The sequence below is a fragment of the Rhincodon typus genome, chromosome 26, assembly GCF_021869965.1.
Source record: "Rhincodon typus isolate 14 chromosome 26, sRhiTyp1.1, whole genome shotgun sequence".
NCBI classification, from domain to species: domain Eukaryota; kingdom Metazoa; phylum Chordata; class Chondrichthyes; order Orectolobiformes; family Rhincodontidae; genus Rhincodon; species Rhincodon typus.
In genome coordinates, this window is record NC_063357.1 from 38,803,913 (window position 1) to 38,830,323 (window position 26,411).

Sequence of the window (26,411 nt, forward strand, 5' to 3'; positions counted from 1 at the left end):
TTCAATTAAGCACAATTAGAAATATCAAATCTTCCAATGATAATTTTGGCTTGGGATATGGCCAATGTCAGTGTCACATTATAGCATAATTTCTTTTTAAAACAGAGGAGAAAATAGCAGATTTGTACCAAACGCGATTTCTGCTCAAAATTTCTTGATCTTTTGTACTGATTTGGGGTGAAAGGTGCTGGAAAGGAACAGTGAAACTTGAACTTTTAATTAAATCTGTACACATTTGTCTGGAGTCTTCCAGTGGTCTTCTGGAGATTTAAAAACAATAGGCTGACCTATAACTACTGAAGATTTATCTTGAAATTCTAAGGAAGAGAACTTTATTAATCAGCATCAATGTATGGCAGTCTACATTGTTCCATAGCTTCCACATACGAACTCCCATGTACAGACTACAACTTAGCAAAAGGTTCATTTTATAATGGTAAGTAAGCCAAAGTAAATCAGCAGCTTTGACAGTCTATCCACTTATTGTTCCCTAGATTTAAATCGGATATCAAGTGAGAGGCTGATGCTATACACATGATTTAAAATGTCTCACATCTAGAATGCATGACCGAGATTTCTCCTGCTCATTCTAGGTGTTGTTCAACGATATGTGGGAGTACAATGAACTGCATAAAGCTACAGGTGGTGGATAACAATTACCCATTCACCCTGCAAGTCCCCAGTATTAGCAATACCATCAATGAAACAGAGTGCTGGCCCACTGAGTAGGAAGCTAACCGGAATTGCTCAATCATGGATCTGTTTGTGGTTTTACTCGATAAAGCTTCTTTCAAACCAGTTTCAGTTCACAGAAATGAGTAGACAAAAAAGGAAACACAAAGTGTCTCCAGAAAAACAGCTGCTTATGTATCATAATAAACTACAGAAACTACAAAATAAATTCTACTCATGTAATGAGCACTTTGAATCAAACCAAGATATTCTAACTAACCTGTTCAGAGAAGTGGAGATACAATCGCTACTCTACAGCTACTTTAAAACAACAGGTCTCTGTGGCTGAAACTTCCTGTGTGATACCATTATAGATTCAATTAGCACAAGAGTGAAAAATCAACTTTGTCAACACAGGACGCATCTGGGCATTCAACTCCAGAAGATGCTGGCTGCATGATTAAATGGGCTAGTCGATATGGGCTCTGTCAATAGTGATAAGTTATAATTATATTAATTGCTCTTTCTGGTCTCAACTGGTGTTTCTCAAACAAATAAGTTTCTCTGAAACCGTTCCTCTGATCTTTTTCTATTTTCTAATTTCTCATGTAAAACCTGAAAGTCCAAGTACAAGTCTTAGATGAATTTTTTTGGCAATATATTTAATTTCTACATGCTATGAAGCAAGGTAAACAAGGTGGGGAAATGCAGCAATAGGATTTGGGGGCGGGGGGGGGCAGAGAGACAGAGCGCGAGAGACAGGGAGACAGCGAGAGGGGAAGAGAGATCGAGACAGGGAAAAGAGCAAGAGAGAGGGATCTGAGGGAGGTTTTGTAACAAAGAGGGATGAAAGTGGAAACTGACCCAGAGGAACAAGGATATGGAGTTGACATATGGAGGGAGGGCTGAAAGACTGTGGTCAGAGCTTCCTGTCTCCCTGTCCTACTTCTTTTCAAAACAGAGGACGCATCCTTCTGGACCAGATGAATTAGTGGTATCAAATGATGTCAATCTATTTAGCACAACCATTCTTTTTTTTTTAAAACCTATAAAACATCTCCAACATGTCCATTTCTACTAGAAGATAAACTTCATTTACTACCAGCGTTTTCACAAAAGAGAAGTATTTACTCAATAACTCAGTCATTGCCTTTGCCTCCACAAGAGGATTTGCTTCTTTGCTCATAAGTGGCCTCACAATTCCTTTAACCATCTTTCTCTTCATGTTAAAAAGAAATCTGAAATTATTGTTATAAGGTTACCCGTCTGACATCCTTTATCAATTTCCCCTGGCATTCTGTTACATGCCTGGGTTCCTAGCGATTAACCCCTTTTGCAGTTTAATATTCATCTTTCTTTGTTTTCCAGGGAAATATAGCCTCAGGATACATTTCTTTAATCCTTCAGAAACATGTTTGGTTTATGCTAGAAATCTATGGTCTGCCATTGCTCATTTACTCTTTATCTGACCAAGTTTTGTTTCCAGTTTCACTTCTGCTAGATTATTTTGGTAAAAAAAAATACTGAACCAGCTCCCTTCCAGTTAGGTATGTTCACCATTGATCTTTGACCCTTACTAAAACTACATTAAACCTAGCTACATTATAATCATGATTATCCTGATGTTCTCCTTCAGTATTTGTAAGAATCTTGTAAACTAGAGGTGACCATCTATAATCACCTGGATTGTCCACAGAGAGCATTGGCCACTTTTAATTTACGCCAGGGATGTGAACATTGTTACCCGGCTCAGCATTTATTGCCTATCCATATTTGTATCAGGGTCTGTTTTCGTGCTGTATGACTCTTCGGTCCAAATCGTCCATGCCGACCAGATATCCCAAACTGATCTAGACCCATTTCCCATCATTTGGTCCATATCCCTCTACACCTTTCCGATTCACGTACCCATCTGGATGTCTTTTAAATGTTGTAATTGTACCAGCCTCCACCACCTCCTCTGGCAGCTCGCTCCATACACGCACCACCATCTGCATGAAAACGTTGCCCCTCAGGTCCCTTTTAAATCTTTTCCTCTCATCTTAAACCCATGTCCTCTCATTTTGGATTCCCCTGCCCTGGGGAAAAAGACCTTGGCTATTCTCACTGTCCAAGCCCCTCATGATTTTATAAAGCTCTGTAAGGTTACCCCTCAGCCTCTGACACTCCAGGGAAGAAAGCCCCAGGCTATTTCAAAACCTTCAACCCTGGCAACATCCTTGTAATTTTTTCCTTAACCCTTTCAAGTTTAACAACATCCTTCCTACAGCAGGGCAACCGGAACTGAATACGGTATTCCAGAAGTGGCCTAACCAATGTTCTGTACAGCTGGAACATGAAATCCCAATTCCTATACTCAATGTTATGACCAATGACACCAAGTGTATCAAACACCTTCTTCACCATCCTGTCAATCTGCGACTTCAAGGAACTCTGTTTGGCAACACGCCCCAGTGTCCTACCCTTAACCGTATAAGCCCTGTTCTGGTTTGCCTTACCAAAATGCAACACTTGACATTTATCTAAATTAAACTCCATCTGCCACTCCTCGGCCCATTGGCCCATCTGATCAAGGTCCTGTTGTACTCTTCACCAATTCAGGTGTCATCTGCAACTTACCAGCTGTACCTCCTACATTCACATACAAATCATTTTTATAAATAACGAAAAGCAGTGGATGCACCACTGATCCTTGTGGCGCACTGCTGGACACAGGCCTCCCGTCCAAAAACCAGCCCACCACTACCTCCCCCATCTCCCACCTTCAAGCCAATTTTGTATCCAATTGGCTAGCTCTCCCTGGATTCCACGTGATCTAACCTTGCTAACCAGTCTATCATGCAGAACCTTGTCAAATTACCCTCAAGTCCATAGAGGCAATGCCTACTGCTCTGCCTTCATCAATCATCTTTGTCACTTCTTCAAAAAACTCAATCAAATCAGTGAGACAATGATTTCCCACACACAAAGCCATGCTGACTATCCCTAATCAGTCTTTTCCCATCCAAATTCATGTAATTTTTTTCCCCTCAGAATTCCTTCCAACAAGTTACCCACCACTGACATTAGGCTCACCGGTCTATAGTTTCCTGGCTTTTCCTTACCACCTATTCTTAAATAACGACACCATCTTAGCCCCACTCCAGTCTTCCAGCACCTCACCCGTGACTATCGATGATACAAATATCTCACCACAGGGCCCAGCAATCTCTTCTCTAGCTTCCCACAGAGTTCTAGGTTACACCTGATCAAGTCCCAGGGATTTATTCACCTTTATGCATCCTCTTTTGTAATGTGTACACTTTTCAGGATATCACTCTTTATTTGCCAAAGTGCTCTAGCTTCCACGTCTTTCTCCACAGTAAATATTGATGCCAAATACTCATTTAGTATCTTACCCATCTCTTGTGGCTCCAGACATAGACTGCCTTGTTTATCTTTAAGATGCCCTAATCCCTCCCTTGTTACTTTTTTGCACTTAACGTATTCGTAGAATCTCTTGGGATTCTAATTAACCTTATTTGCCAAAGCTATCTCATGTCCCCTTTTTGCCCTTCTGATTGCCCTTATACTCCCCTAGGATTCACTCGATTCCAACTGTCTATACCTGACATATGCTTCCTTCTTATTCTTGACCAGAGTGTCAATATCTCTAGCCATCCAGCATTCCCTACACCTACTAGTCTTGCCCTTCGTACTAACAGCAACATACTGTCTCTGAACTCTCAAACTCATTTTTGAAGGCCTCCTACTTTCCAACGGTCCCTTTACTTATGAATAGCCTCTCCCAGTCAAATTTTGAAAATTCCTGCCTAATATCATCAAAATTGGCCTTACTTTAATTTAGAATTTTAACTTTTAGATCACGTGTATCCTTTTCCATAACTACTTTAAGAGTAAGAATGATGTGTGATTTGGAGGAGAACTTGCAGGTGGTATTTCCATGCACCAGATATCCTTGTCCTCGAATTGTTGAGATAGTGGTCAATGGTAGTCATGGTCACAGTCTTGGTGAATTACTGCAATGCATCTCACAGATGGTACATTACAGCCATTGTGTGTCAGTGGTGAAAGGAGTGGATATTGAAAGTGCTAGGTGGGAAGCTAATCAAGCAGGCCGCTTCGTCCCAGATGAATTCAAGTTTCTTGAAATCTTCAAGTGTTTACAGAGCTGCATTGATCCAGGTCCAAGTGGAGAATACTCCATCACACACCCAACTTGTCACTGGAAAACAGGCATTGAGGAAACATGTGGCAAATCACCTGTATAGAATTCCTAGTCTTTGGCATGCTCTTGGAGCCACAGTATTTATACGGCTGGTCCAGTTCAGTTTCTTGCCAACAATGTTCCCCATGATGTTGACAGTGAGGTTTTCAGAGATGGGTCATGCTACAATATCAAAAGGCAATGGCTCTATTTGGGAGACAGTCACCGCCTTAAAGGCACAGATCAGAACAACAGCTAAATATTATTTATGCTCCATACTGTACACTACTAGGGAGAAGTTCCACAGTGATCTGTCAGTTTACACAAATGCCGCAAAGTAACTATAGCCAAAGCAGCTTCTAATCCTAAACAGGGATTAAATCTTGATATTTATTTTGCTGGAATTTTACTAGCTTCGAATACTCAAGTTGTGCATTCTCACAGTTACCAGTTCGATCAATGCTTTCAGCAAACCAGTTCCAAAATTAATTCCTCAAAGAAAACAAAATTCAACAAAGAAAATGTGTTGCCAAATGGGAGGAGTATTTGAACTTGTCAGCTACCCTTTTGAGACTTTTCTTCATCTCTTGTCATTTGCTCCATACACTCGGAATTTGGCTTCAAAAACATTCTGTATCTTTCCTCAGCCGGTGCATGCAATTTGAAGAACATAATACAGGACCACCTCATCATATCATGTATGCTTCAGAAAAAGTAATTAACACAGGAATTCAGTTATGTTTTATACACAACATTTCAGTTAAAAAACTAAGCACTGTGAGCAATAAATCAGTGTTAAAAATGGAATACGAGAGACTCTAACCATGATCAGTCTTCTTCAGCCATTTTCATGGTCCCAAACATTTTCCAAAAAAAAATACCAGACAGCACTTTATCAGTTGTACACTCAGAACGCATCCAATAGAGACTGGCAATGAACGTAAATGTGAAGAGCAGCACTCAAATTGCCAATATTCACCAAAATCCAATAGCAACAATATTAAAAACAGGTCTAGCTCATGAATCCTGCTAGAATACCACTAGCCTCCAAGTAACCAATTGCGCTACACCTGATTTAGAGATGTTACACTAAATTTTAGGATGAGCTCTACAACATGTATTTTTGGTTCAATTCTACAATAAGATGGTCTGTCTATAAAACGTATGGGTACTAAATCCAAAGCAGTTACAAATACAAACATACAAAACGAGAGAGAAAGCCCCTGGAGCCTGCTCCACCATTCAATAAGATCATGATTGATTGGTTATTGGTTTTTACTTCAAATTCTACATATCTGCTCTCCCCTCCCCCCTCCAACCCCACCCCGCCCCCAATTACACTCGATTACCCTGGCTTGCAAAAACATGTCCAACCCTGCCTTAAAAATATTCAATGATCCCGCCACCACCACCTTTTGAGGCAGAGTGAGTTAAAAGCTGCACAACCCTCAGAAAATAATTGTTCTCATTTTTGTCCTGAAGGGTGCACTCTAGTTTTAAGAGTGGCTCCTTGGTGTGGACTGATGTACAAGAGGAGGCTTCTACATCTACCTAATACAGACCATCCAGGTTCTTATATATTCTAATCAAATCAGCCCTGACTCTTCTAAACTAGTGGAAATAAGCCCAGCCTATCCAACCTTTCCTCATTAGATAGCCCACTCATTCCTGGTATTAATCCAGTAATCCTCCTTAGCTTCGAGGACTAAAACAGGATTTGAGATGTGATCTCACAAATGGCCCATTTAACTGAAATTACTTTTAGGTTCAATTCTTCAAAGTATTAAAGGATAGCATCCCATCTGTCTTTTTGATTATGTGAAGTGAGTTTGTTAAGTGAGTGGCCAAAAACATGGCAAATGGATTATTAGGTGGAAAAATGTAAGGTTATGCACTTTGGCAGGAAGAACAGAAGGGGTGTGGAAAGTTTCAGCACATAGGGGCTGGAATGGTTCTTGTGCAGGGATCCCAAAAAGCTAGCACTAAAGTTCAGTGGGTAATAGGGAAGGCAAATGGTCTGTTGACCTTTATTTCAAAGGGAATGCAGTATAAAAATAGGAAGGTTTTGTTAAAATTATACAAGGCACTAGTCAGACCACAGCTGGAATACCATGAACAGTTTTGGTCCCCTCATCCAAGGAAAGTATTCGACATTGCATACAATCCAGAGAAGATTCATTAACCCGATTTCAGATTTGGAGGAATTTTCTAATGAAGAGAGATTGAATAGGTTGAAGGCAATGAAGTTTAGAAAAATGAGAGGAGACCTTATTGAAATATACAAATGCTTAGGGAGCTTGACAAGGTAGATGTGGAGAAGTTATTTCCCCTGGCAGGAGAATCCAGGATCAGAGGGCATAATCTCCGACTAAAAGGTCACTCATTTAAGACAGAGGAAGAGGAAATTCTTCTCTCAGGGTAATCAATCTATGGAACTCTTTACTGTACAGGGCTGTTGAGGCTGGATCATTAAGTATATCAAGATCAACAGATTTTTAATCACTAAGAGAATCAAAGCATTATGGGGGTATGGGGATTAACGGTGCAAGCAAGCAGAGTTGAGGATAATCAGGCCAGCCATGATCTCACTGAATAGCAAAACAGATTCAATGGACCAAGTGGCCTATTTGTGATCCTACATCTTATGGTCTTACAAGCTGTACTTACATATTGACATTTTCTAGCTCATCCACCAGGCACCTAAATCCCTCTGCATCACAGATTTTTATTCTTCCTGCCAAAGTGAATCACTTCACATTTTCCTACATAACGCTCCATCTGTCAGATTTTTACCCACTCACTCAACCTATGTCTATCTGCAACTTCCCTATGGTTTCTTCACAACATACTTTCCCACTTTCGTTGGTGTCTTCTGAAAATTTAGTAACCATGCCCTAACCCTCCTCATCCAATGCAATAACGTGAATTGTAAAAAGTTGAGGATCTGGCACAGACCCCTGCAGGACTCCACTTATCACATCCAGCCAATTAGGGAATACTCATTTAGGCATGCACTGAGACACTGAGCTTTTACTTTCAGCAATAACTTTTGATCTGTCAACCTGCCTTCTGGAGCGTAGTACATCTACAAGCTTCCCTCTAATTACTCCCTCAAAGAATTCCAATAATTTGCTCAAAATGTTCCTTTGCAAAAGCTCTTGCTAATTGCTTTGAGTATGTTTTTTTTAAGTGCACAGCTGCAATCTCTTTGATCATCAATTCTGACAACTTTGTCATAACTGACATCACACTACCCAATAGCATTGTGTTTTCTGTCTCCCTCCCTGAACAGAGCTGTTGTATTTGCTACTTTCTAATCCTTTGGAACTTTTCCTGAATCTAGGGAATTTGAGTAAACTAACACTAACTACTACTGCATTAGCACCCTCAACAACCATCAGGACTCGGAGACTTGTCAGAAACAGCTCCAAGGTTGCTTGGTACCATTTCCCTCAACAATGTAATTTCACACCGTTTCTCTCTCCCTTCAAACTCCTGTATGTTGACATGCATTATTTAATGACATCAAACATGAAACTGAGTGGCAAAAAGCCACACTCTATAATAATCACATCAACTTGATCTCATTGATCAGCGCAATGAGCTGTGCTGGGCTGTAAATAAAACCATTGTGTGAAAGCTGGAAGCACCACCATTACCAGTGATAGGAGCACAGGAACAGGAGTAAGCCAATCAGCCCTCGAGCGCGTTCCACGATTCAACAAAATCATGGCTGATGCGTGGCCTAACTCCATATTACTACCTTAAACATCGCCACTGGTGCACTGCGGCAGCAATGTGTAGCACATACAAAATGGGCTGTAGCAACTCACCAAGTCTCCTTTAACAGAATCTTCCAAGTCCATGATCTCTACCACGTAGAAACATAGGGCAGCAAGGAAACACCACAACCAAAAAGCTCACCTCCAAGTCGCACATCACCCTACTACCATTGGGCCAAATCACTCAATACCTTCAGTTAAATAAAACTTACCTATCTCAGATTTAAAATCAACAACTGATCCTACATCCACTACTGTTTGTGGAAGAGAGTTCTAAATATCTACCTGATTGCCACTGGTCACCTTTAATGATGGCAAGTAAGTTGTTACTTGGCTTCTCCCTCTCTCTAGCTACAATTCTTTTCAGCTGCTTTTACACAAGTTCAGGGTCACAGCAGAGTCAACCTCAGAGGTGAGAACCCCTGTAACGAGTGTGATGTAGTGTCTAGCTCACTGTGGTGAAGTCGAAGCAGGGCAGGATTCTGTGATGAAGGCAAAGATGGGTGGGTCTGCCTTCAATGTGTGGTGAAGGGTAGAATGGAATCAATGCTTACATTTTTGTAGGCTGTTAAATAGAGATGCATGCTACAGACCCTTCTTCAGAAATGGTCCAGAAAGGGTCCAGACCCGAAACGTCAACTTTCCTGCTCCTCTGATGCTGCAATTCCTGCTGTGTTCATCCAGCTCTACACCTTGTTATCTCAGATTCTTCAGCATCGGCAGTTCCTACTATCTCCTAAGTTAGGGTAATGTGCGACTTGGAGGTGAGCTTTTTGGTTGTGGTGTTTCCTTGCTGCCCTATGTTTCTACGTGGTAGAGATCATGGGCTTGGAAGATTCTGTTAAAGGAGACTTGGTGAGTTGCTACAGTCCATTTTGTATGTGCTACACATTGCTGCCGCAGTGCACCAGTGGCAATGTTTAAGATGGTGGGACAGGGTATGAACAAAGTGGGATGTTTTGTCCTGGATAGTATTGAGCTTAAGTATTGTTGAAGCAGCAACGAACCAATGAAATTGAAGCGTATTCAATTTCACTCATGACTTGTGCATTGCAGATATGAAGGACAGAATTTTAAGAGTAAGAAGGTAACTTACTCATTGCACAATTCCCAGACTCTGACCTGCTCTTGTAACCACAGTATTTAGTGGCTGGTCTATTAGAGTGTCAGAACAACAGTGACCCCCAGCATTATGATGATGGGAGACTCAACAATAAAAATGCCATTCAATGCCAACAAGTAGTGATTAGATACTTTCTTGTTGGGAATGCTTGAATGCAGTCCAGGTCTGACTGCACGCACTCAGAATGCTGTGGTAACTGAGGAGATGCGAATAGAACTGAACATTGTAGTCAGCAGCATTCATCCTCATCTCTGACTTTATGATGGAGGGAAGGTCATTGATGGAGCAGCTGACAGTGACTGAACCTAGGACACTGTCCCAATGAACTTCTGCAGCAACACCCTGGGCCTGAGATGATATATTAGAAATTTAGACACCAAAACTAAATCAAATAATAGTTTCATTTTTACAGCTCCTCTACTGAGTATGCGTGAAACCAATCAAAAAGTAGCTCTTAGTATCTGACTGAATTACATCAGCTAAGATATCAAATCAAACTTTAACATTTTGTTTCTCTCATAAAAACAGAGCTAGCACTTTAGGACAAAGATAGCCAAATGGAGAGATGGGTTGGAAATGTCACTCCAGCAAGTTCTCAGTGGGAGCAACACTGAAGTGAACATTAAATTAATCCCCAAATTAAAACACTTATTGAATTCATCAAATTTCTTCTGTAAGATACAACTTATGGTAGCCAAGTCAAGACCTGTGATTGCGCTGTACCTACTGAAGTCAATATAAGTTACGTGCAGACACATTCTCTGTGACGTCAACTCTCATAATAAGACAGCCCTTATTTTTCCATAATTTCCACAGGATTCCGCGGTATATTTAGAAAGTGAAGGTATCTGGATCAATTCCCTCTCTTTGTATGCAATTTTATGCTGTCTGCACCAGCACCGAGTAATGCAACATTCAGGGGCAGACGGTTAAGGGTGACTATATTCAAGTCACACAACTATATGCTACATTTGACTGCTCCAAAGAGAAATTACATTTAATACTGCTGACAAAGGGAGAAACTGTCGCAAGGTTTTCATTAGGCCATGTAAAACAGTTCAAGGATCACTGAAGAGCGGTTCTGGGGTCACAGTTAGTTGAAGTTGATGACAGGTAGGAAGAGATGTTAGCTCTATGCAAAAATTAACTGTTTGGCTGGACTGAAAAAGGAACTGAACTACACAGTCTGCACAGCTAGGGACTGGGAGAATTCAATAGCAGCTGGATAACTGTGGGCTATTAGAACTCAGGAACAAGTTCTCGGAGTTATAGGCAGCTAAGTGTTGAAGTCAGGGCTCAGGGAAAGTCCTTGGAAATGTGAGGTCTTAGAAGAAGCCATGTGCCCCTAACAGTTCATGGCAGCCATTAACAAGATTGAAGGAAATTCACAAGCAATATTTGCTTTCTGCAACTGAGCTAGATTAGACCATGGGAACATTATGGCATGGTGAAGTTGGCTGATTGCGAAAAAGTAGAGTTATGTCCGAGTTGAGTCCTGCAGTGCGGGTTCCAGAATCCAGGGGAGCAGTCATAGGAAAGGAATGTGAATGACCAGGACACAAGTAGTCATTCAGGCCATGACAGAGGAGCCTTTGTGGGAATTTCAAGTGTAGGTTGCAAGTTAAGCAATGTAATCTCTTGTGAAGAACTAATGAGATTTGATGACCCAAAGAAATCTGTCCGAATTGTTTCTAAGACTAAACCATATATGGTCTACAAAATAAATATATATAATTGGCAATTCTACGTAAACTTAAAATTACAGAAATGCCTGGAGAAACTCAGCCAGTCTGGCAGCATCTGTGGAAAGCTCTCCAGAACTCTTGGATCACTGGACCCAAAACATTAACTCTGCTTTCTCTCCACAGATTCTACCAGACCTGCTGAATTTCTGTAGCCATTTCTATTTTGGTTCTGATTTCCAGCATCTGCAGTTGTTTAAATTTAAAATTAGTTGTGACCAATTGGAGGTGTGGGACTAGAAATAAACAAAGAAATGGCAGAAGAATCGAACACATACTTTAGAGCTGCCTTCACTAAACAGGGCACAAATAACCTCACAGAAACATTAGGGAACCAACAGCCTCGTGAGATGGCGGAACAGAAGGAAATCAGTATTAGGAAGAAACTGGTGGTGGGGAAATTAACAGGGTTAAAGGCTCACAAATCAAGGGAGTAGATCATACATCCCAGAGTACTAAAGGGAGTTGCTCTCGAAATTACGGATGCATTGGTGTTCGTCTTCCAAAACAGATTCTGAAGCAGTTCCTACAGATTGGAAAGTAGCAAATATAATCTCCCTATTTATAAAGGAGAAGGGAGAAAGAGGGAGAGAAAAATCTGAGAATTACAGACCAGTTGGCCTACATCATCGTAGTAGGGAAAATGCTAGATTCTACATATTTTCTATTGAGAGGTATTATTACACACCTCTGGAGCAGGTGGGACTTGAACCCAAGTCTCCTACCAGGGACACTAGCATTGTGCCACAAGAGCCTGAAATGAGAGTGTCTATTATAAAAGAGTTGACAACCAAACATTTGGAAAGCACTAACAGAGCTGGACAAAGCCAGCATGGGTTTATTAAAGGCAAATCGTGCTTAACAAATCTGCAGCATTTGGAGGATTTAACTAATAGAAAAGGAAGAACCAGTGAGTGTGAATTTTTAGAAGGCTTCTGATAAGGTACCTCAAAGAGGCTAGTGGGTAAAGGTAAAGCACATGGGATGGGGATAATATATTGGCGTGGATTGAGAATTCGTTGACAGTCAGAAAACAGAGTGGGAATGAATGAGCCTTTTCCTGAGTTGTAGGCAGTGACCAGTGGTGTACCGCAAGGATTAATACTTGGGCCCCAGCTGATATATATAACTGACCTTGATGAGTGAACCACATGAAATACTTCTAAGTTTGCTAATGACACAAAACTGGGTGAGATTGAGAGTTATGAGGTGGGTGCAAAGAGGCTGCAAGGTGATTTAGGCAAGTTGGCTGAGTATGCAAACACATGGCTGTTGCGGCACAATGTGGCTAACTGTCAAGTCATGCAGTTTAATGTGAAAAGCAGAAAGGAAGAGTATTATTTAAATAGTGATATATGGGAAGTGAGGATGTACAAAGGTATTCTTGCCAATGGCAGTAGACAGGCAGGTACAACAAATTAGGATGGCAAATGATAGAGTGGCCTTCAGTACAATGGAGTGTCGTACGCAGATTTGGTATTCCTACCCAAGAAAGAATATACTTATCATAGATGGAGTGCATTGAAGGTTCACTGGGTTAATACCAGGGATGGCAGGACTGGCGCATGAGGAAACATTGTATCGACTGGGCTTGTATTCACTAGAATTTAGAAGGATGAGAGGGCATCTGATTGAAACATATAAAATTCAAACAGGGCAAGACAGCTTTGGATGCAGGGAGGATGTTTTCTCTGGCTGGGAAGTCTAGAGCCAGGGAATACAATCTTAAGATATGGGGTAGATTATTTAAGACTGAGATAAGGAACAACTTCTTCACTGAATCGGTGGAATTCCCTACCACAGAAGGTTGTGGAAGGCAAGTCACTGAAAACATCCAAGGAACAGACAGACTTTGTTTCAGATTTTAAAGGTACAAGGGGTATGAGACAACGTAAAAATGCTGTATTGAGATAGAGGATCCGTTCTGATGATACTGAATGGTGGAGCAGGCTCGAAGAGCCGAATAGCTCACTCCTGCTCCTAGTTTATGTTTTACGGTGCACCCCTTCAACCTTGGTTGTAATAACATTGAAAAATTGTGACGAGACATTTATTCTACACTGCACTACTGTGTGTTTAGCGTGTTAACTGAAGCAAGAAATTGTAGTTCGAGGGACTCAAAGCAGCTGCAATGCTTTAATGTGTGCAAGGTTCTCAAGGGTATGCCCAAGACTTCCAAAGTCATAAATCTTCATAAATTGCAAAATGACTCATGACTCCTCTCGAGTTTAATTAACTTCTATTCTAGGATATACAAGAACATAAGAACATAAGAACTAGGAACAGGAGTAGGCCATCTGGCCCCTCGAGCCTGCCCCGCCATTTAATAAGATCATGGCTGATCTTTTTGAGACTCAGCTCCATTTACCCGCCCACTCACCATAACCCTTAATTACTTTACTGTTCAAAAATTTATCTAGCCTTGCCTTAAAAACATTCAGTGAGGTAGCTTCAACCGCTTCACTGGGCAGGGACTAGTGTATACACTGTTAAATATCTTAATTTATTAAAAAGTTAAGAAAATCTGTATTTTCCTCCCTATTTAAGTATTTGGCTTGTCTACCACCAGTACTAATCTGCCTTACTGTAACTTCATTAGAGTTGGAGCATCTAATTATTTTTCAACTGCTTGCATTCTCTCTCAGGCTATCACTTTCTCACATGTTAAACGTTCTAACTGAAAATCTGTTTTTTTCAAAGGTAATTGATGTAAATATAATATGGCGTATTTTCACTTTTTAAATATTTCAAGGGCTCATTCACTTAACTGAGCAGGCCTGCGGCTCCTTTGTGAAATGCGTGCTCAGGGTTCAAAATATCAATCATAAGCTTGTTTTCTTCAAAATTTGGATCAAATCAAAAAAAAAAATCACAAATCACATACCAAACTGTCTAGTCCACCTCCCAAAAGATCCACAGCTCCCATCTGCATTGAAGACATCTGTGGTACATTGACAGGGGGTCCCAGGTCAAGGTTCAGCAGGTCACCCAGAAGGTCACCTTGGGATGGAATAACTTGAGGTTGTTGCTCCAAAGTCAAGTTTGCTGCAGGGGTTGGCCCAACTGGACTATCAGGCTCAATTCTAAAGCAGAGAGAAATACAGTATCAAAGCATTATTCAGATGCATGTAAAGCACAAGAAATAATTTCAAATGAGGAACATTAGCAGACATTGCAAAATAACAGTAGAATACATTGCATCTGTCACTGATTGACTTATCGCATGTCTGTACATATAGTGCTCACATGACTTGGTAAATTAAAGTCATTTAGACAACATTTGGGATATAGACCCTCCAACAATTGCAGTTTGCCTTATCTTTAAATATACTAGAGTTGTTAATGAACATGCACAAAAGCCAACAGTGAAACAGACATGTATCAGTGATAGCTGTGTAAGTTGAGAGTGAATTATCTGTATTTATGAAAATTTTATGGAATGGTTTATTATTATAATCAAAGGCAGAGAAACTCTCAGTCACTCAGCAGCTTTCTGGTCACATTTTACAATGCAACCTGTTATCTACATCACAGCAGTATACTTTCTCACTGTCCTGGCCATTAAATCATTTAAAAATTGAAATTTCCACAGATGCTCAGCAACTGTGTTTCTGGGCAACAGTTCAATGATCTTCACTTAGGTTGCTGACAATCACACCTCTGCATCTCGGCACTGTACAGACAGAGATAATAATAATGACACAAAACCACAACTCCAGGCAAGACAGCTCAACAGTGAAAACTTTAATGACTTGAATAATTTCAAAGGGAGGAAGGTTTAGGCAAAGAGAGCTTTCAAATCCAAGCGAGAGTCTAAAGTCAAGATGACAGAATGGCATACGTATAGAAAAGCTGAGGAGGATTGATCGAGACAAACTTAAATGGGAATAGTGCACCAGCGAATAACATCCAGGTGGCACAGTGGCTCAGTGGTTAGCACTGCTGCCTCATGTCGCCAGGGTATTAGTTTCGATTCCAGCCTCGAACTGAGTTTGCACTTTCTCCACACGCCTGCACAGGTTTTCTTGGGATGCTCTGGTTTCCTCCCACGGTCCAAAGATGTGCAGGCTAAACTGTGCATAGAGTACAAAGATGTGCAGGCTAGGTGGATTAGCCATGGGAAATACAGCGTTAAGGGGATGCTCTTTGGAGGGATGGTGTTCACTCAATGGGCCAAATGGCCTGCTTCCACTCAAGGGTTTCTATGAGTATCCATCCACATATGGGTTAGAATAAAATTAAAGGCTCTTTACTACGAATGCTATAAAAATTTAGTGAACTAGTGGCAGAGATAAATGATTGAGATCAGGTCTTTCCAAAGTGGGAGTCAGGATCTCAAACTGAAATTTTGGAGTTGCCAGCACTAAGACATGAAGTTCTGACCAAGGTATAACAGGCCTCTAGACACAGTGAACCACTCCCCCACCCCCAAGTCTTGTATTTCTCACCAAGAGGTCATGACAATTTTCCAGCTTCAAAATTCAAGGTTTGTAGTTTTTGACAAAATCAGGGCAGAGGGAGAAAGTTTTATTTTTGATTTAGATCAAATCACCACTTAGAAAGACATTGTTACAAGGTGACCAAGATTGGAATATTTATTACCCAAAGTACACAGCACTTTGAAAAAACAGATAGAATGGAAAGAGAGAATTGTCTTAATAGTGAGAAGGATCTTGGCTCAGAAATTTCAGGAAGTAGAATCAATATAGATGGACCTTGGGAAGAACAAGGGTCAGAAAATGAATAGCTTATAGATACACTAATAATTGATGGTCTGTCCAATTAAGTAAGAAATGATTACAGCTTGGAACAAAGGCAACTTCAGAGTTCTAAGGTACTTTAATCTTCATACAGACTACGTCAATCAAATTTGTGAAAGGGCAGTACAAGATAAATTTCTTAAATGCTTTTGTGTGACAGTTTCCAAATACGGGTAAAGCTATTTTAGATTGATTATTGTGCAACCAGGCAGTGTTTATTAGCAATCTCATAGTAAAAGATTATCTAGGAAAACGTAATATATCTGAATTCCATTTTAGCTCCAATCTTCTGGTCAGAACAAAATGAGTATGTAGCCTGTTTAAAACTGTACTCTGGTCTATTTACATTGGAGCCTTTGGACTGTCCCTCACTGGTTCCAGCTCAGATCCATCGATCAGCAGAGTGGCTAGGCCTTGTGACAAACTACAAGTCCAGTGAAGTCAATCCCACTTTTCCCATCATGAACTGAAGGCATGCCTCTTCAGATTTGTCTTCAGATGATTGATTTGCCGTATTTTCAAACTGTCCTGGTCCTGAGGAGCTGCATGGTCTACTGATGCTCCGACTTCTCATGTTCTTATGACTAAAAGTTTAATGAAAAGTCCACCGTCGACTTTTATTCTGATGTGTAAATGGCAGAGAGGTGCATTGGTAGAGTCTCTGTGTGAAGGATTCTGTGTGAAGACATAATATTCCTAAACTCTTAAATATATGTCTACAGTATGGAATTGATCCTTATTAAAAAAAACATTCAATCTTTCCTGAATTTTACTGAAAGTCAAATACTTCCTTGGGGATTCAAACAGCAATGTCACATCATCAGTTCAGATTATTATGCTGGCCCTGAAATAAAAATTAAACTTGCTTTGGCTGTCATTATAGCACAAATAACAGAAGTATTTATTAAGGAACTAGAGCAAAAGATTCCAGTGGTGAATATGGTCATTCCATTACCTCAAAACTAACATAATGACTAATTTTCTGGGATAGAATGGCAGTGAGGTGGATGAATAAATATTTACGAAAAAGGAAATAATGATTGTAGAACACAGGGAGCTATAGCGGCTGCATTAAACCTCAGCTCACCGACAAAATATGTGTTTTATCTAGTAGCTTTCATCCATTAGTGGCTGAAAGTGAAAATATAGATAACTTCTAACTATTATAAATTATGTGTATGCTTGGGTGGCATGGTGGCTCAGTGGTTAGCACTGCTGCCTCACAGTGCAAGGGACCCCAGTTTGATTCAAACCTCCAGTCTGTGTGGAGTTTGCACATTCTCTCCGTGTCCGTGTTGATATTTCTCTGGCTGCTCTGGTTTCTTCCCACAGTCGAAAGATGTGCAGGTTAGGTGGATTGGCCATGCTAGATTGCCCATGGTGTCCACTGATGTGCATGTTCAGGATTAGCCATGGGAAATGCAGGGTTACAATGATAGAATCGGGGTGGTCTGCGTGGGATGCTCTTCAGAGGGTTGGTGTAGACTCGATGGGCTAAATGGCCTGCTTGCACACTGCAGGGATTCTATGAATTTAAACTTGACCACTAATGACTCAAAGTTGTTTTGCTTAGTGCTGGCATAGCTGGCTTCTATAAATTTTAAATATTCAAGCAATTCTACACTGAGAGTTAAACACACTACTGTCAAATTGGTCCTACTGTCAAAATGCTTTGACTCACACCTTAACTCTCACTGTCACTTCATTTTTGCTTAAATTGGGAAATCAAATGAGAGAATCACTTCCCATTATACAGAGACTAACAAGACTGAGAAGAACAGGTGCAAGGTAAATAGGGAAGAAAAATCAAGCTTCTGTTTTCAAGTATTGAAAGCTGTAAGGAGAAAAACAAAGTGAATGTTTTCGCTAGATGAGAATCATTGAGAATAGAAGACTTTATAACAAGTCAGGATATTATCAAACTATAGTGTCTACATAGGAGAAATAAAGAAACTCAGAAGCACTGGACAAAAACAACTTCCTTATTAAAGGTACCTGGGAGAAGGGGAGATGAAGAATTAGCAGGAACTTTAGAAATTGTACATACTAAGGGTGAGTGATTTGAAGGAAATTGATGAGAGGAATTATCAACCAGACAGCAGTATAACCCCGAGACCAAATGCTGCATGGAAGGCTGCAAAGTAATTCAGTCCACTCCTTACAAAAGGTCAACTATAATTTGCCTCCACCGTTGAGGACAGGGAGAGCACTGAGAAACTTGGAGAATTGTAACTAGGGAAATGAAATATGTTCTGCTAAATCCCCTAATGAAACATCGTACACACTGTGTGGGAGAAATGATTTTCATTGGACAAAACAATATTGCTGAATTTCATACTTGACACGTTAAAACAAAGGACAATCTGGTTCTGAGCATTAATCACAAATCAGTTTTGCCTTGTTGTCAGAAATAGCGACCATAATCTTAATAAGTCAGTGTTAAAAATCAAAGAAAACAATTCAGTTTATCTTTTTTCATTACAAATGCCAAAGAAAAAGCTTGAACCAAGACTAAAAAAGACTGCACAACAAACTGTTTGGCTGAGGAAATTTGGGAGATCTTGTCAACCCAAAACACAGATGCCAATCAAAAGCAGTTAATGTAGTTTTGGCGAGCTCTCTTGAAAATGGAGTAAAATAAGTTTCACATGATTATGAAATTAACCCAACATTGACAGTTAAACGTAAACAATTTTGTAACCGTATTTCCAACTTTGCTGCAAACCAAAGCTCATGATAGCTTGGTTAGGTAAATACCATAGAATGCTCATCAGGCTCACCTCAATCAAGTTATTAAACAAGTTGGACAGAACTACACCCATACAAATTGGTACCAACTACTGAAAAACAGGCACATCGAACCAAACAATCTTGACTTTTTCATGCTTTATGTCCCACATGTCTATATCAACAGGTTGTATCCTGGTGCCAAAACATCATATTCTCCCACAGTGGATTATTCATTAAAGTAAATAAATCTCTATGATAGCATCATTCTCTGCTAACGCAGTGACTGGCATGCAGGGTGAGGAAGATGTAAAACCAATTCCTCTAACTTCAGCTGCCCTACTGCAGCAGGTCAAGCTGCAGTTGAAACAAGTTAACGCATGCTTTGGGCACACTAGGTTGCCAATTCAGTCTCTCACATTTTTGCGTCTGTATAATCTCAGGTTTGAGGAGGTCATCTGCACTTGTATAATATCAGTGCTCGCTCATGTGTAACTCAAATTCTGTGATACTGAATATAGGATAACCAGTAATGCTATCATTCTAGCAAAGGGAACTTTTCCTCATTAGGCTACCAATAAAACAGGCTTTTTCCTCCAAGGTTTGTAGTTTTGATGATCCTTAGACAACAGTGCCAAGCAATGCAACATGGTTAAATGAAAGGCTAATGTGCACTCCAGGGAAAATTGTTGCCATCCAGTACAAAATCATAACCAATTTGCCTGGATGTAGTGGATCATTAGGCAGAGATTAGAGATTTCCATATCAGTGAACAACAAGTTTATCTTCTTACACTAAGCACAAAATGTCTGTCTAATTCATTTACATTACAGCCTTTCACACATTGGTACTAACCCTCCAACTTGCATTGGCAGGTGCTTGCGATGGATCCCGTGGCTACCCTCCACAAATGCATTTGGAGGTTTGTGGTAAACGGATGCCAATGAGCCGATATGACAGATGAGCTCATCCAGCAGGGTTGGTTCTATCAAGTCAGTCTCTTCAGAGATCAGTGGTTTTTCAGACAGCACTACCTCTTTTGCCGCCACAGGGTCTGTGGACAGCAAGCGCCAGTAAATGTAACCACGGTCACGGAGATCAGGATTATCAGAATCCTACGGACAAACAGAAAAAGAAGAAATATTAGCACATCTGTAAGCTTTTGCCATGTAGCACATCAATCCAGATTACTCCTGATTCAATAGTTGGAACTCACCAATTAAAAAAAACATCCTTTTAGCACACCAAAATACTGATTGCAAATACTAAGCAAAATCTATGGATGTCACAGAAATATTCTCTTCCACTGAAGTGAAATTTTAAAAAGACCTGCTATATCACCACCTGGAACTATGAAATTCAGACTTTCCCATGCTGAGGGCTGCTGCAGCTCCATGATGAGCTACCCTACAGATTGCAGAATGCGTAGTACATACACAATCCATAACTAATCAGGGTGTCATGCAGGACCACTGAATAAGCCGCACCTGCGCAGAAAACAATTTTCTGGCAATACAGATAACCCTCAACTTCACATAAAAAACTGTCAGGGTGAACTGTTGTTACTTGACAAAAGCAAAACATTACAGTTTTTATTTTGGTTTCACAGCATCTAAGTGCTCAAAAAGCACAGCAGATATGGTAGCACTTGTGCAGAAAGAGAGAGTGGGATTGTCTCAATCAAATGTGATTTCTTTCGAACTGATGAGAGAGGTTAAAATATGTCACATTTTATGCTGTTGAAAGGGAGAAGGTAGAAAAGAAGGGAAGGTTCAAAAGTAAATTGCAGTGGGTATGGAATAAACTATTGTCTCTGTATCAATTTCAAACATCAAGGGCATAAAGCACAACTTTATTCCTTATACTCACAGGAAATGAGCTACAGTTGTGCTTGAAAAAAATTCGGAGACCTTCACTTCTTTGGTTGTAATAGGATTTTACTCCACTAAAGAATTCCACTTACTCACAGAAACTGTGGTGAATGAACAAAACATCAAGGTCAGAGAGAAATCTGAATGTTTGCGTTCTGTTTAGGTCCAGCACCTTTAATATGCTCGAATGTCTGTATTTGATTTCCTTTCCCTCCAATAATATCCATCTACACTCATGTCAACGCCAGCTTCATAATATGTCGGGAAACAAGACATTCCAAAGTATATCGTACACTAAATTTTCTTTCTTTTTAAAAGCTCCACAGGCTCATAAACTCAAAACATTTATTTATTCAGGCTCAGTGTGCAGCAGATCAAAGGTCACACAAAGGTTTTAAAAAAAGCTTTCTCTTAGGCAATGCCATGGGGCTGAGCAGGATTTGTTTCCACACTAAGAATGAGTTCTGAAGTGACTGAACAGTCAAATGCATGACCTTCAGATTGTGCTACAAGCACAGTTAGTGCTTGGAGGGAAATGGGAGGGTAGGATGCCCAGTTTACCATGTATTCCATCGACAATTGGATTCTAGGTGCACATACGCTTCCCAGAAGCTTTCCCTTCACTGCAGACAGCGTTGGTCCAGGATTTCCCAGGTTTTGGTAGGGTTGTTGCATATTATAAGAGGACAACTTTGAGACTGTCCTCTGCTATCCTGGGGTTCACATACCATATTGAAGCTCCAAATACTGTGTTTGATTTGGAGAATTATGTCAGGCATGCAGATGATGTGGCTCACCCAATGGAGCTGATCAAGGCTGGTTAATGCCTCGATGCTAAGGATGTTGACCTGAGTGAGAGCTGACATTGGTGTGTGGATCCTACCAATGGATTTACAGAATCTTAGAGGCACATTCTCTCTCTGCTTGCTGTTTACAGTCCATATCACTGAGCCTTATAGGAGGGACCAAACTATTCTGATTTTCAGTATTTACTTTTCCTTTCACCCCCAACAATATCCACACCACTATCCACACAGACTTCACAATGTTTTCAAATAAGGCACTCAGTAAAGTATCACACACCAAACATTTTCCTTTTAAAAGCTCCACATACTCATAAATCCAATACATTTATTTTTTTCAATCCAGCGAGCATAAGATCAAAGGCCACAAAAAGGGAAAAAAGAGAAGACAAAGTTCACAGTTACAAGCACAGGCACAATTGGACTGGATAATCTGCTGTATACCTTGTGTATTCTGTTATGCATGAGCCTTCCCCATCACTTTTGGTTTAACAGCATGAAGGCAAAGAACATCTGTATTGATAAAATAGCATTCAGCATTTAACCATCCATGAAGACCAAGTTGTATAAATTATTTTTGTATGCTTCACTTAACTCAGCTCAAACTTCTCAATTTTGTTCAATTCAATCCAAAAAGGGTCAATGTATTATGGATCTATTTTGTGTGCTTGACTTAGCTCAATTTATTTGAATTGAAAAAATCCCTCATTGTTCAGATCTTTGAGTATAGAAGGTGGGGTGCCATGTTGAGGCTGTACAGGACATTGATGAGGCCTTTACTGGAATACTTTGTACCGTTCTGGTCGTGCTGTTAGAGGAAGGATGCTATTAAATTGAAGAGGGTTCAGAAAAGATTTACCAGGATGTTGCCAGGAATGGAAGGTTTGAGATATCAAGATAGGCTGGGATGTTTTTCACTGTAGTGGAGGCGGTTGAGGAGTGACCTTATAGAGGTTTATAAAATTATGGGGGGGGCATGGATAACGTGAAAAGCAAGGGTCTTTTCCCTAGGGTGAGGGAGATCAGAACTAGGGGGCATATTTTTTGAGGTGAGGGCAGAAAGATTGATAAAGGAGTGTGATTTGTATGTGGAATGAACTGCCAGAGGAAGTGGTAGATGCAGGTACAGTTACATTTAAAAGACATTTGGATAAGTATATAAACAGGAAATATTTGGAGGATATGGGACAAACACAGCCAAGTGGGACTAGTTTGTGTGGGGAACATGGTTGATGTGGATTAGTTGCACTGAAGGATCTGTTTCCATGCTGTATAACTATGACTCTAAATCAGCCAAAAGCCACATTACAAGAAACCACCAAGGCCGAAGAGGACAAAGAGAGACAAGTCTTGCTTTTTTGGGCAAAGCCAAGATAGGGCATTAAAGGCCTTTTTGCAGGAAGAATGAAAGAAAAAAAATCAGGGAATGAAGGGTTGTCCCAAAGATTAAAAAAAGTTTTAGGATTACAGAAGTCTCCATTATAAGCAGAACATTATTTGTAACAATACTGCTCCTAGGATTTCAATTTCTGCCTTTGTTATACTGTGTTCAAACACTAAATGGTGTGTAGCACAATTTCACACAAAGCTGAAACTATTAGTTAAATTGCATCATTTCCAATGCTTTGTCATTTCATTACAGTTTAATATTTAATTCAATTCTATACACTTCAAAGACTTTCCACCGTATCAGCAAAGCTCAATTCGTTCCGAATGTAGTTAAATTTCACACGTGACCCTTCGTACTAAATAACAGAGTTTCAACTTTTCCTGATGTGGAGACAGGGGTTTTGCCAATGTATGACTCCACAGTTAAGCACCTCACTCAGTTGGCTACAGCCCTAGACACATCATTGAGAGTTTATTCAGCTCAAATAGCATTACAGCCAAATCCAAACTTACCCTCGCCCAACATTCACACGGGGACCAAGAACAGCATAAATCGGGCCCATTCCACCAGCACTTAAATACACAATCCCAGGTGCACCAATACAAAATATATCTTTTCCAACGGTCCAAGTAATAATACTCTAACTTGACACAGGCAATTGAATTCAGGATCTACCTAGCTTTCACAATTCCCTGTTAAGTAACATTCTGGCAAGATGGCAGCAGAGTAGGACCCTCCAGTTGGAGCTCCTCTGCTCACCAGGTCCTTTCCCTTTCTTCTTTTTCTCCTCTTTATAGCTTTTTTTCTCCCCATCACCACCCCACCCCACCCCCACCAACTTTTGACCGCCCTGCCCTACCTGGAGGGTGGAGCTGAGAGAGGCAGGTCATGGCCAGAGCCCGGGCGGGAACAGAGCACATGGGCCGAGTCCAGCAATTGCGGCGCAGCGAGCACAGGCCGATTCGCTGTCCAGTGGGCCAAGGCCGGAGCCAGAACTGGAGCAGGGGCCCAGTGAGTCCTGGAAAGAGGCTGGTAAGTGGATGCAGTCGCCTCATGTTTGGGGGACTGTGGGCATGGTCTCATGTTGGAAAGGGACTGGAACTTAAATACTTTATTGTCACTCTCTATTAACATTCTGGACTTTTTAAACTCTGTTCCCATGCTAAACATTTTTCCCCCACTCTGTAACAACACAAAGTATCTGTACCTAAGATGGTACCAAGAGGCAAAATTACAAACTTTTCACTGCATTCATCCGAGTGCACATGACAATAAAGGTTATTCTATTCTATTTAAATATAGGGGCATAATTCAGAAGTCTGCAGATGATACAAAAATTGGCTTCCTACACTACAGATTTCTGCCTCACCATCAATAGGTTGGTCAGGTGGGTAGAAATATGGCTAATGGAATTTAGTCTAGAGAAATGAGATAATGCGTTTGGCGAAAACTGTGTCAAGACAAGGTAAATGGAATGATATCAAGAAACATCATGGAATCTCACTGTTTGCCTACAGATCACTAAGGCTGGCAGGAGAAGTAAATCAGGTACTTAAGCTGACATGCAAGATAGTTTCCCTAGACGAAGCATAAAACATCAGAGCACAGGGATTACACCGGAAATTTTGAAAGTGCTGAGGCCATAGTTTAAGCACTGCATACAATGTTCTGGTTACAATGCAACATTGTTTCACTGGGGAAATATCTGCTCAAGAGGATAATTTTTTTCAAAATGCTTAAAATGTAATTAAAATTGAAGATGAAATAATTAGAAACAATTTAATTTCAATTGTTATTTCTCACATGGAAATGGTATTCAAATCTGCAATAAGTCAAGCAGGTAACAGCTAATTTGACATGATTCAGATGAAGTGCAGTTGAGGATTATCAGATCAGTCATGGCCTCATTGAATGGTGCAGCAGAGCTGATGGGCTGAATGGCATAGCTTTATTCCTACATCATATGGTCTTATTACTTCGCCAAATCTCTATAATATCAATACCCAGGGATTAGAGAGAAGCTGCAGAGTACCCTGATGACACACTGCCTGGAACATCTCATAGAATAATGATCGTTGAAATACTAATGTCCTTTCAGGGTACAAAGCAAACCCCAGCATCAGGAGAGCTATGAGATACCACTTGATGACCTAGAATTCCTCAGATTTATGTGACGATGCTGTCACTTTAAGAAGTTATTTTGTCCTGGATTTTTTTTTGGAAACAGGTTGTAAGGCAGAGGTACCAAACTGACTAGTTCATATCACTTGAGTAAACAGCTAGGGAAGCCTTGGATTTTTTAAAATAGCCTAAATGGGTATGGCCAGCTCTCTCAGATAAGGATTTCTGGGTTTTGGTTTTTCAGTAGCATCAGAAGCTACTGGGGTCTCAACAGAGTTGGAAGCTTCAGTGAATGCCTCCTGGCTGCTACTTTCTCTGAGTTTTCTCTTTACGTTTTTTCCCTCCTGGATTGGAGAACTGCATATGAGAATTTGTTTCTGAATTTGCCTTTTTGCAGGGGGTATGTTTATGGGATATTACTATGTTAGAACAGTTAATTAGTAACAGTCACTGTATCTATTATTCTGTTAAATTTTCCAAAAGAGCTAAGTTATTCTAAATTCCTCTTTCTTTGGTTGAATTTTAACTGTAGTGTTTCTAGAAATTATATTTTGCCTAAAGTCGAGTAGTTGACCAGTCGAACTGCATCTGGAACAGGCACTTCACATTTGCCTTTAAAATATGTGGAAGTTAGGGTCTGGGCTACCTTCTTAAAATATTTTGCAAGGGTCTGGTCTGGTCCATAACACTATGAAGAAGGAAACCTTACTGAGGTACATAAATGTTAAGCAGGATAGAGAACATTTTTATCAACCAATAAAGGTCAGGACAATAAGACAAGTGGGCATAGGAGTTCCAAACTGCAGACAGAGAATATGGTATCAGGAACTTTATTTTAAAAACACAAAAGCTTAAATGTTAAACATGGTGGTTGAGATCAGAACACTAAACTCATTAAAGGAACAGTGGAACACTGATCAGGAGATAACATGGTTGCTCAAAAGGTTTGGGTCTGCCTCTTAGTAATGGTCCTGGTCACAGTCATAAGCAGTCCAAATACCATTACGCCCAAGAATATGTTCAAACAGTCCAAATATCCAATTATACATTAGAGTTACCCAGGGATTTAACAACGTGTCCTTACTACCTGAGTTGCTTATCGATGCAATGCATATCTGTTTCTTAAAATTTTCAGTACAGACTAAGGAATGTTAATGAGACAAAGTTCATATGAATCAATTGCAGCAAAAACAAAACAATATTTCCTTCACTC

At 40.3% G+C, this 26,411-nt stretch overlaps 1 protein-coding gene across 2 annotated transcripts in view; it reads right to left on the reverse strand.

Moving 5' to 3' along the window:
• Positions 1-26,411, reverse strand: part of ap2b1 (adaptor related protein complex 2 subunit beta 1) — a 166,515-nt gene that overhangs the window by 64,212 nt on the left and 75,892 nt on the right. For both annotated transcript variants that reach the window (XM_048612549.1, XM_048612548.1), the window contains exons 12-13: positions 19,869-20,128; positions 14,411-14,609 (exon numbers count right to left, since the gene is read on the reverse strand). In XM_048612549.1, coding sequence (XP_048468506.1) covers positions 14,411-14,609; positions 19,869-20,128 — 459 coding nt within the window. The remainder of the gene's footprint in view (positions 1-14,410; positions 14,610-19,868; positions 20,129-26,411) is intronic.